This window comes from Platalea leucorodia, assembly GCF_965183815.1.
Source record: "Platalea leucorodia genome assembly, chromosome: 1".
NCBI lineage: Eukaryota > Metazoa > Chordata > Aves > Pelecaniformes > Threskiornithidae > Platalea > Platalea leucorodia.
This window is the reverse complement of record NC_138823.1, coordinates 94,874,008-94,886,698: the sequence shown is the minus strand read 5'-3', so window position 1 is coordinate 94,886,698 and position 12,691 is coordinate 94,874,008. Positions and strand designations below refer to the sequence as shown.

General features: G+C 45.0%; 1 protein-coding gene across 1 annotated transcript in view; it reads left to right on the top strand.

Moving 5' to 3' along the window:
- F13A1 (coagulation factor XIII A chain) overlaps nt 1-12,691 on the top strand; it is a 60,719-nt gene that overhangs the window by 4,373 nt on the left and 43,655 nt on the right. The window contains exon 3 of the mRNA XM_082324779.1: nt 2,608-2,796. Coding sequence (XP_082180905.1) covers nt 2,608-2,796 — 189 coding nt within the window. The remainder of the gene's footprint in view (nt 1-2,607; nt 2,797-12,691) is intronic.

Sequence of the window (12,691 nt, the reverse complement as noted above, 5' to 3'; positions counted from 1 at the left end):
GACCTTTCCTTTTGATCGTACTCTGGTGGTGGCGTTAGCACATCCCGTTACCCTGCTCGTGTTTTGTCCTCCGTAATTACCATTGCTGTAATTAGCACAGGCTCGGTCACAGGTTATCTTCATCTGGCAAGCTCAATGTACGTTTTACCACTGACAGTGAAAGTGGAATGTGTTTTCTGCAGATGTGTATAGCTGTTTTGACAGGAGTAAGTCCTGAGATGAAATGAAGCAAACGCTGAACTGATGGCCCAGGGTGGCTTAGCTTTGCAGTTCCTTGAAGGGGCTAACATGTGAAGAAAGGGAAGGGTCACTGTTGCCTTTTATTTCAGAACATGAGATAAAAACACAACAAACCCTCAACTCCATTTTTTATGCCTCCTTGGAAGGAGGGAGAAGCTGAGCCAAACTTACTGGTAGCTTCGTCCCTCACAGAGCCCCAAGATATGCAGCTTTTACATGCAGTGCTTTCAGCCTGGGAGGTGTTGGGAGACATAACGGGAAAGACTCTTCCCCGCCCCTTCTTTACCCCCCCCCCAGGAAATTTCTACCTAGCGTAATTTAATTGTGAGCTTTGTCAGTATTATTGTGAGTGAGCATTGGTAAATTTTGCAGAAAGGAAGGCAAAGACATGCCTCACTTCACAGAGGGGCAATGAGAATGGTTTCTGAGCAAAATGCATTAAATATTTCACACAAAAACCATCTCTGTAACTTCAGCCAGTGCTAAAGCCAGTGGGGATCTACAGAAGTTACTCCAGAAGCCTGGCGAATTGAGAGGAGAATAACAATAACATTGCCATGGGACTTTAAGCCTGCCTTAGTATTGAACAGGGTATTCCAGCCTCTCCATGGATTAGGGTTAGCAGGAGGTGGATGGTATTGAGTTCAGTTGTCCAGGGCTTTTCCATCAAAGGATCCTTATCTTGCTGTGTCCTCGGACAGTTTCCTTTCCTTCTGTTTCGCTCAGGGCAGGGCTAGGCAGCTGGTGGCGACAATGCAATGCAGGAGTGGGACCTGCTCCTGCTGCCCTGATTTCCCCCTCTCCCGTTAGCTGTCACCCAGAGCCCAGTCTGGGTGGCTTGGCCAGGGCAGGAGAAGGGCCATGCTGGCACCTGGGGAGTTGCTGCCTGCGGGGCTCTGCTGGTGTCTTGAACACATCACTGTAGAAGGGCAGGGCTAATGCACACACCGTTGTAGTCTGGAGGCTACACACCCGAGAGGGAGCTGCTCTACTCCTTGTCCAGAGCCGGCCACTATGCGGTGTCTCCCTGCCTTCAAGGAAAAGCAGTGTGCGAAGCTGTTGTCTGAGCTTCTGTGAAATGGGCTGCATTCAGCCCTCAGTGACTTGAATATTTGACTCATTTGCTGAGCGCATCATTCCTGCTCACAGTGTACTCAGTAGCAGGCCAAATTAGCCACCATCGCGAGTACACACAGCTCCACCAGCTGCTGTAAATGTGCACCTCTTTTTGCCAAGCATGAGTTTGGCTCTGTCATTGTCAGTATAAAATGCAGAAATTAGCTAGTTTCTAACTGTCAGCACCTGGAAAGACAAGCTGAGAGCTGCAAGTCAAGCTTTACTCTTCTGTCTCTCCTGGTGGCAAGCAGTAATGGTCCTCCTGGCAGAGATTTCGTGACTATCTGCCCAAGCATGTAGGCGAAAGAATGATGTCCAGTTCGTTTTCATGTGGTTGTTCGTTGTGTGAGAAGACTCCCATTGTGAAGATTCCTGGTATGGTACAGTCACATAGCTTGTGGTGACTGCAATTGCCTTTGCCACCCCACACTGGTCATTAGCTGAGCAGACTAACTTCTAGCAGTGGTAGGCTATAACCCTTTAGACAGCCCTAATTTGAAGCGAGTGAAGCTTTGCCTGTGCATGTTATAGATACGTACTGCTGTTTGCCTATAACTCTATGCTGTAATTATATATTGTAATGTTATATTTAGTTTTCACAAGAAGACACTAATAGCAGTGGAGGTGTACTGAGAAGCTGAGTCTAGACACATACAGTACACCAAAACCTTATTTAATACAGACAATCCAAGTTCTCAGCTGAATGCAAGATCGTTTACTGCCTCTCAGGCTCTTCAGCGCTCGATAGCAGTAGCGCTTTGCAAACATTAATGTATTTAAGCATCACAAAACTCCTGTGAATTAGCATTTTACAAATGAAGGGCTGCAAGAATGGAGACAAGAAGCCACAGCCGTCAAAGGCCCACTGAGTGCACTGGTAAACTTGTGACAGCGATGCCCAGACTTGCAGAAAGCCAATGCCAAAGGGAAGATGGAGCCCAGCTCTCCTTGGGGACATTCAGCTTTCCACCCGTAGCAATCTGCTCTTTCTGCAATTGCTTTCACCATTCACCAGAAGCCTTGCAGCCTCTGTGAAAATGGCAGGTGAACAGAGAAGTGTCAGTCCATAAGTCCCTGCTCAGCCAGGAGGATGTAAGCCCCGAACAGATCCCGCATGCTCCATTACATGGTGTTCCTCGATGAGGCAACACTGGGGAAGTGGAGGATAGGGCCTCTAATGATGTTGATATTAATATTGATATTCTAACATACTGACTCCTTCCTTCTCTGTTCATTTACGTGTCTCTGCAGATTATCTCCGTGTTGTGGACATTCATATGTTCAAGGAGCCCCACGAGATTAACAAGCAGCAGCACCACACTGACAAGTACTACAGCCCCAAGCTGATAGTGCGCCGGGGACAGCCTTTCCAAATCCAGATTGACTTTAACCGACCCTACAAGCCAGAGACGGACCAATTCTGGCTGGAGTATTTGATAGGTAAGTGCCTGGCAAAGGCTGTGTCATATTAGCAAAGTAAGGTTGAAGAGTCTCATAAACAGGAACACAGCAGTACTTAATGGCTGGGCCTTTTCCTGTTACGATTGATAAACCATAAAAATAGGCTTAACCATAGGCAAGGAAGTGCTTTTCTAAACAGGGTCTGAATCCTTACTTGAGAAAGTCAGCAGAATTGCTTGTGAGAAAAGGAGTAGTACTTGGGGCTTTCTGTTTAGCAAGAAGCTGTACTTTATTGAGCTTTCAAAGTTCTCTCTGATTAATGCTGTATGGCAATGCTGAAAGGTAGGTGGAATGGGAAACACCTTTTATTAGTGTTTAGGAGATGCAGGGAGGAGGAGCCTGTTGTTGAAGGTGCGAGAGATGACTATGCATGAACTGGGATAACAAAACGTTGAGTACGCAAGGGGGAAAAATTACGCAGGGCGGAAGAACAGGAGGCCTTGCAGCTTTGCAGCCTGCATTTACAGCCAACCTGGTAACAAGCAAGAAGGTTCAGAGATTGTAGCTTTGGACCAGGGACTTGCTCAGGGCCACATCAGATGCTTTCTTGATTTACTGCAAAAAGAGCAAGAAAGCATTTTTCCTCTTACTGAGAGATCTTCATCAGAGACCCAGGTCCTAAGGTACTTCTTGGCTTATTGAAGGTACAGGGCTAGAGAAGGGGAAAGCAAACAACAGAGTGGGGCTTCTTGCTGTGCTCCAGAGGTGGCCCCACCAAACACTATTCCCTACATCACAGCTCTGGGAAAGCCCCAGCTTCATCTAGAGTGATCTGGGAGTTTCTGTGTTAAGATGTCAATGTTCCCTTTATAAACCCTTTAAAGTAGGTTTGAATTGATGTTTTAATTTACTTTCCTGAGAGATGCAGTTCCGAAATTTGTAACATTGATTTTTTTCCACCGTTGAATTATTATGATGTGGCCATTTATTAGATTTGTTGCCTTTTAAAGCTAGATGGGCGTTTATCTCTTAAACATATGTGCAGTGAAAAGGTTACTGTCTGCACATTTTTTTTCATGAGTCTCTTCTTTCTAATTTAAATTAGGGTTGGGAGGCATGTTATGACAGTCCAGTGAATGATTGGCTGAACTGCCACAAGTGCCTTTAAAAATTTAATATGCATAAATATCATTAGTTCTTTTGGGATTTAATTAAATTCAAGACTGTTCCCTTAATCTTTATATGTTTAAAACAAACAGCTGTAGCAAGAAGAAGTGGAAAATGGAACATTTGTTTTTTATTGCATTGTGTGCAGTTTGTATTTGTTTTAATCAGACATTCTATATTGGAAGAAGAAATTTAACACTTCTTTTGACGTTGCACAGTCCACTTAAGAGAACATATTCACTTATTTTCCTGTTTCTCTTTCCTAACACATCTGTCCATGATTTGTACCTTGAATCTCTAAGCATGGATAAAAATCCCTTCATCCTCAGCCATGGTAGGAATGGGGTTAAACGCAGCCCGAGCCAGGGGAGACTTTGCAACAAACTCAGCTCTGAATGATGACTTTGGAGTCAGCCTTGAATCTGTGGTTGACTTCCCTTCCCCGTTCTTCACTGTTGCTGTCCTTTCTGTGAAACGGGAATGGTAATGCTGATGTCCCATGTGTGGGGGCTGGCAGTCAGCTGAAGGAAATGCTATCGCCCTCCTCTGCTTTTTAAGTGTCTGCTGCTGTGAGCACCACTGCCCTCTTGCTACAAGGAATTTACCTCACGGAGATTCAACTGGGAGAAATGTTCAAGCTCCTCTTCTAGGAACCGGTTAATGCTCAGTGCTCCACAAATGTTTCTCTCTATGCACATGTGGTGAAAACACAGTACATTTGTTCTCAGAGCCTAGCAACAAAAACAGTCCACAAAGGAGAAGGAAATTATCCAGAGACAAGCTGCTTGACTCTTGTTACTTCTCCTTTTAGTGGCAAGTCCAAAGTTTAATGCCCTGAAGGGGAGAAAGAGGAGATTTTTTGTACTTGGGAAAGAGCACTGAGTGCTCAAGGTTTCAGTGCTGTGCTCTCCAACCGTTTGTCATAGGGAGACGTGGCCATTTACATCCAGTTTTTTTCTGTTCGTCTGGCGGAAGAGCAGGCATTCACCTCTCGTAATGCCAGCTGCCTGAAAACCAGAGCCCAGTCCAAAAGCTGTCGCCTAGGCTGCCTCTGTGAGCAGAGGAGGGAGGCAGGCTCCTCCAGGTGGCAGTTTAGCCCTGCTGTCTTAAAGTGGGATGAACTCTCTTCTGGGTTTTTTTGTCTTCCTCTGTTGACTCTCCCCGGTAGACCAGCTCTGACTTCAAGATCACCAAAGACAGGGGAGGCGAATCCTACGCTTTGGTACGGCCAGGCAGGAGCTACACCTAGGGACTGGCTCAGGCAATAGCCATACAGCAGAGGCAGCTTGAGCTCAGAGAAGCTTTTTGCACTGAAACAAGGGATATACCTCCTAGGAAAGTGCTGAGTTTGAGAGATTAAGTGATGGACACAAAGAAATATCAGCAGGTTGTTGTGAAATGACATTACCAAGGAGCTCTCTGTGTGCCTGAGCAGTGGATTTCAAATGCTGCAGCAGAACTGTAGAATAACCTAGGTTGGAGGGAAGTCCGTAGGTCTCACATCCAATCCCTTGCTCAAAGCAGGTCCAGCGTGCCCAGGTTGCTCAAGACCTTGCCCTGGGGACAGGCTTTGAGTATCTCCAAGGGTGGGAAGGTTACGCCAATCAGTGTTGACCAGGCTGTCCATGAGCTGTGGAATCTTTTGGGTGTTTCAAGGTGCTATTCTCATAAGGTGCAAAGACACTTTTGGTAGGGATGGCTGGCCTTGGCTCCCAGGGAATTCAGCTGGAGCTGGGAAAATTCAACATCTCTTTTTGTAGGGCTGTGCCTACAGTGAGGGCTGTTTATACAACAGCACCGTATAAAGCTATTCAGAAATTATTAGTTCCCAGCACTGGAAATTTCCCAGCATTGACATTAATCCATCACAGAATTTTTGTCCATTAAAGACTAATTTTGCTCCTGAAAAATGTGACAATGCTAATAACTTGATCCTCTGTGTGTGCAGAACTATTCTATTTCCTTTATTCCCTAAAATTTAGTTTTACTTCTCTTTTTTTTTTGCTCCTATTTTTGCTTCTTTTGCATCATTAAAAAGATGATTAATGAAGCAAGTAAAGCAAGGAGAGACTGCTTAATCCTTCTAATTGATAATGAATCAAGCGTACCTGGGACAAATGCTTCTTGCGTCATGTGAAACTAGGTCTGAAGCACTCACAGAACAATCTTTAGTAACAATTTTTTTTACTCCACAGTCCATTTAAAGACCATTCACACAGAGTCTAGAATTCATGGGCTAACTTGTATAAAAATATATATATATATATATATGTAAATATATAAAAAATTCGCCCCAATTTTACTGATATTCTTCTGAGATGGTTCCTTATGACTAAAGCCCTTTTTGCTTTAACAGACTGTTTTCCGTAGAGTCATCATCAGTGAAAATGGGTGAAGTGCTAACATGTGAATTATTATAATTCAGTTTTGCACGTTCATTAAATTAGGACCATACTTGTCTGCCAAAGTATGGAAAACAATGAATGTGCCAAAAATCCACATGGAAAAATATCCACTTATGAAGAGTAATGGGATGTTATTCCAGTTCTCGTGCTGGACTGCAGCCCTGCCTCAGTACCTGCGGTTTGGGAGCTGCTCCATCACCACATATTTCCTTCCTCGCAGCCCACTTCCCGGCTTTAATGAGAGGAAAGGTGAACATCACCCCTTGGGAAATATTCATTTTATTGGTCTGGGGTTGAGATGAAAGAGCCACCAGAGAAGTGTAGATGCTGTGCTTACACCCCATTCCCCATAGCAGGAACAATTTCAGTTTTCTTGGAGCCCCAGGGAGCCCAGAGGAGCCAATGACTCCTTCACCCATCTTGATCTCTCCTGACTACCGCCTTCGTGGTGATGGGGATACTTTGTGCTGCTCTTGACTTTCCACGGTGCGGGGCTCAGCCTACCTGAGCATGGCTCCTACACGTGGGGCAGCCAGTTTGGCATGAGGGCTGCAAAGTTTCCACAGTCACTGCTGCACTGGCAGTGATTTCTCTGAAAAGAAGATGTATGATTAGGTAGGCTTATACAGCCTTCAATCTTGCTTTTAGTAGTAGTTTCCTGTACATGGCTGTAAATCCTAGAGTGGTTGATGAGTTCATATGGTGCATCCTTACTCTAATAGTATATTTCCCCATACCCTCATAAATTGTTGTATATTTGTATTTTCCTTAAATGGCTTCATAAATCCATATATATTGATCTAGCCCTAAATATTATTATGAACGTTTTATTCATTGGCATACTTCTGGAATGATCATAAATCCCAGTCCTCCAGGCTACTATCACCTTTCCACATGTGTGCACGCGTGGACACCCACGCACCCGCCCATATGCACTCCTCAGGCTTCTATAAATCATTGGATTTTGGCCTGAGACAAGAGCAGAGACTTGCTGCTCCTTTTTTCTACAGTCTTCTCAGGCCTGCTCCAGAGGAATAGTTATAAACACATGAAAGCAGCTAAGAAAAACATGTTAGAGCTGATCCCATAGGGCTTATTTAGATGGCACGAAATTCCCACCTATAGTCAGAGGGATATCTGAGTACAACTAAATAACCAGGGGTGTGACGCAGGACCCACCCCAGAATCAGTGGAGCTCTTCATACTATCCTACAGTGTCCACAGCCTTTCCCTAATTTCACAGCAATGTTGGGACATGGGTTATTCCAGGAGGGTTGAGGTTTTGTCCCTTTTGTCAGACGGTAAATCTGTCTTAGTGGGAAGTATTGCTACCCCTGCTGTCACCTGTCCTCCTCAGCAGCCCTGGGGCAGGGCAGGTGGTAGCTAATGGAGTGGCCGGGACATGAGGTGTCACCCAGCACCTCGGATGGGATGTTGAGCTGAGTTCTGCCTCTTGGAAAAAGCTGGGTCTTGATTTTTTTATAGCCTTCTCAGCATTATACAAGAGAAACTAATGCTGGTACTGGGGACAAACTCTGTTGGTGCTGGTACATAACCCAGTGCTGAGAGTTTGTTAAATAACTATATCCACATTTAACAAAGAACTACAGAAATGGAACAAAGATACAGAAACACCGGATGGTCTGAAGATGGAGTCCCGTTTTGAGGAAGAATGAATAATGTATTAGTAGTGGAACACTTTTCCTAGAAATTGACTCCAGACAGAGAAGAGACCTGTTTGCCAGCTCTTAGCAAAGAACAACAAAATTCACTTTCTGAATGAAGGCATTGGGGTATTTTTTTTCCTCCCCTCTGGAATTCCCAGCCAGGCCCCGGAGAAGCAGAGGGGAGGGAGTCCCTCAAGGTGCTCCATGAATGCAATATTTCATGCAAAGGAATCTTTATCTTTATTATACTCTCCTTTTGCACTACTCCAGCAGCATCAAGTGGCACATAAACTCTCGCCATATTTTTTATTGGTTTTAATAGCTAAGGTGCGTGACTGCAATGTGTGGTTTATGACTGTAAAGGACTAGAAACATTCACTCCTGGGACAGAGTGGTCAGATGTTAAGGATTCCTAACTGGAGCCGTAAGCAAAAAATTATTTCAAGATATTTGGGTTTCCTATATTTCCAAGTTTGTATGCAGCTCTTCTGAAGGCAATGGGTTTTGAGGGTGGGAGGAACCCAGATGTGATATTAAAGCAGTGGCTTAAACACACTACTGTTTTTCACAAAAAATGATTTCTTGCTTCTTTTGCTTTTGTTTGGGATTTTATTAGAGCATCTCTCTTCTTTCTTTTCCTTTGTTTTACTTCTTTTCTTTCCCCTGTTGTTTTTTCTCCTCTCTTCCTTCCTTCTCTTCTCCTCCTCCTTCTTTCTCTTCTTCTTCTTTCCCTTTTTTCTTTTCCCTTTTTCCTTTTCCATTTTCCCTTTTTCCTTTTCTGATATGTGTTGTAGTTATTCATAGTGATTAATAAGACATGGTCCCAGTATGCTAACACCCATCCCCAGGCTGCTTGCTGCAATAAGGCTTACCTCTGCTACACAGCTACTGTATTTGTGGCTTCCAGCTCAAATTTATTTATCAACCTGTCACAATTACTATACTTCCAGGGCTGGCATTGAAATAGATCCTTTACCCTTTGTATGAAAGAGTGTATCTAGGTAAAACAAATGAACCTCACAGGAAAACAGTTACCCTTACTATGTGTCATGTATGTCCCAAAGGGAGACAGATTCCTCGACTCCTTTAAAAAACCAGTCTTCTAAGGAGGGTTCCTAAAAAGACTATTGAGAAATAGCTTTGTTCACCTCCTCTCTTCTGAGGTATCCTACTTCCATCAGGGAGGAAACGTCCTCTGAAGCTCACTATATCTCTAATCTCTGTGCTATTAAATTTTCCCTCCTCCCTGTCGAAAGTAAAACACCTACTCACTTGTGTAGGGCCTATCCAAGAGCACCCATCAGTCCCTCCGCTGGCTGTGCTAACACCACGGTGCTAACTCAGCAATGGCATTTAGGAGCTGTTTAATGTATGCACATGTACAGCAATGTGTATGTCCACTGGGGATCAAGGGAAAAACTAAACTAGGTGGAGACAGGGGCTTCCAGGCACTGGGCAGGGGAAGAGGAGGAGTGTGGTTTGAGCAAGGCCTGGTCCCTGTTAGGCACTTGGAAGGAACATCTGCAGACTTAGATAGCCGGAGGAGCAGCGCTCGTGTTCTGCTGACTGAACTTGCTGTACCTATCTCTCGCTCTCCCTCTGTTGCTGTAAATCCCTCTCTGCTGCGGCCATTTTACCCAGAATTAAACACAGCTTGCCTCTGTGCCTGACAGGCCCAGAGCTGACATGCTAAGGAGCTGAGGCGTATGTTAAAAATAACTCACTTTAAATGCATGTGTCTGTGGCCACATTTCCGTGTTTTAGGCGGCTCATTCTTGTGCTACTGCGTAAATAAGACTTTGGCAAGTTTTAACAAACACCGCACTCTGCTTTTGCCCCTGTAAAGTGTGTGTGGGTGTGGTGGGGGGCATCCCATACATGCCCACATTCACATATGCTTCAGTCATGATGCATGTCACCATGTAGACTTTCACTCATGCTTACTTACTTTCAAAGCCTTGTGATGCAGCACTGAGGGAGACCTGAGCTCCTTTAATAGCAACAACAGCTATTTTGCTCCTCTTTTCCTGGGTGCCTAGAAAGCCCAGGAGGTGTAGAGCAGAGCTGAGCTGCAACTGAAGTGAGCAGGAGCTTTAGGAGCCCAGCTTGGATAGCTACAGAAACCAAGGTGGGATAAGAAAGAAGTACCAAAGGGTTGCAGGCCTGTGCACTGTGAAGCAGGTGAAATAGATATGTTTGAGCCATTAAACCTTCTGTAAAAGGGAAGTTTCTGTAAAAATAACATCTTCTGGCAGTACCATAGCTCAGCACCTAGCAAAGAAATGCAGAGAGTTGGAGGCCCGTGAAAGAGGGCCACCGTGAATTCTCTCCTGTCTTCTCCTGCCTCGAAGGCAAGACAGTCAGCAGCCCCCATTCAGTGCCTCAGTGCCTTTATAGGCTGCAAAGGAAGCCTATAAAAAATACACCCTGTGCCTGGTGGTAACAGTGCAGCAGCCTCCAGGCTTTCTGAATTCTCAGGCTGGATTTTCCCATGTCCACGTGCTGTTAGAGAGAGCGGACAGGGACATCCCAACAGTGTGATGTCACACAATGACTTTGTCTTTCACAGAGCAATTGGCTGTGAAATGTCCTCGTGTGAGGGCCAGGGCCTCCTACGCCCAAAGCACACGTGAGCATCGGGGAGTGAGGCAACCACAAAGAACTGGCTGCAGAGCGTGGTTCAGGCTGCCAGCTCCTGGAGCAAATCAGAGTGAGAGGGATCCTGAGCCAGCTGATGCTGCTGGCAGAAGCACCCTTCTGTCAACATAAAAAGAGTTTCTCTTCTCTACATGGCTCCTGGTCCTGACATGCACCCAAACACCCTCCTGCCTCTCCGAGGGTTGGGTTAGCACCAGAGATCCTGTAGAGAGTGCTCTGCCAGGCGTTCACAGGCTTTTGGTAATGAGTCTTTGGATAACATTGAATCTTCTTCCTTAGAGACTCTAACCCAGAGAATGAAATCACCATTGCACATTATCCCTTCTGAGAAATGGCTGACATTACAGATTAACAACAACAACAAGAAAAAACACTGTATTTACATGTGGGCCTGCAGTAAATCACAGAATCTTAGAATCATAGAATCGTTATCCCAACCTGGAGCCAAAGTTAGCCCTACTTTTCTACTGCAGCCAGAAATGTGTGCTCAAGATGTAGATAAAAGTCAAATGGCCAAGTCATCCTGAGAGGACTTCCCTATGATATTGATAAACATAGTACTGAACCTACATAAGGATTGTTTTGCTAGCAACCTTAGCATGTAATGCCAAAGTTGCTCAGCTTTATAGTGCTCTAGTATCAAGACAACAGATGTGTGTAAATGAGACTAGTGTGGCTGGTGCTGTCAGGTGTCTAGATGTGTGATTACGATTCAGCTCCACAAGCTCCTGTCAGAAGTAACAATTCCCTTGCTCTTCCATTTGCATTTAGGGTTTTTTTTCAGAAGTTTAGGGAACCTGTCCTCTCTTCAAAGAAAACATCGGAAATTGCTCACTGTGCTCTTGAGGGCTCTGCCCATCTTCCCAGGCTTCCTTGTGGGTTCAGGATTTGTGCAACCATTAGTGAGCACCAAACCCTGCTCGTCTGTCAGAAGCAAACGATGTTCTCTTGTATTTACTGTTTATAACGTCTGCAAATTATCCTGACTTCTAGGACACCCCTTCCCTGGTATCCCTGCTACGTCTGCAGGGATGCAGACAATACCCTAGAGCACCTTCTCCTTATGGGTGAGGAAGATAGTGCTTACTGTGTGGGAGCAGCTGCATGGGTCATGCACAGGCTCTGGGCTGAAAGGACCTTGCATACTCCTCAACAGCAACTACAGGTGCTCCCTTGTCAAGTAATAGGTAGATTAGGGTGTCTTGTGGCTTTATATGCGAGAGGGATCTTTGGAAGGGCAAATGGAGTTGTGTGTGTTGAGATTTCAGAAAAGTGAGAATACCAGAGGCTTGGTGCTTTGCCAAAACTGCTGTGAGGTGCCAGTGAGGGGGTTTCCATACGGATGTCTTGCAAAGGCCCCGTGGCCTCTTGGGAATCCTATCTGGTTCCTATAGGCAGATTTACTGGGGAGTGATTCTGCAGCCTCCTCACGTGCACATGGCGCACAGCGACATGGTGGTGCAAAGTCTCCACCACAGCACAGCTTCCTCTGTCCCCAGTGAGCTCCTACACTGACGTGCAGCTTCCAGGGAAGATGACAGCGTCAGTTCCTAACCACGTTAAAATAGTAATCTCTTTCTGCTCCCAACTTCTGAAGGAGGTAAAGGAGGTATTTTAAAAAGTAGCACTTGTTAACAGTTTTCAAGGATGTCAGTTCAATTACTTGGTTTGCTCTGCTGCTTTGTTTGCGTGGACTGCTTTTTTAAAAAAACAATTATGTCAAAACTAGAAGCAAAATATCAACTGTAGAGGCAAGCTGGGTCATACCCAGTTGCACTACAAAGAACAAGAATATGTTCAGCTCTCAGATCGCAGTTGTTAGCAGGCACAAGACTCTCATCTCTGTTACCTCTATAGGCTCTTCTCTCTAGACTGGCTTTCCTTTGATGGCTTGTATTTGAAGTGTCCAGTGCTTTATCTTCTAGTGTTTTCTATTGATTTTGCTCTCTTATTCTAGTCCTTTTTTCTTCTGTAGGTCTTTCCCTTCTGGTGTGTCCCTCGCTGATCTGAATGGGTTTCATGGGTTACAGCATCCCT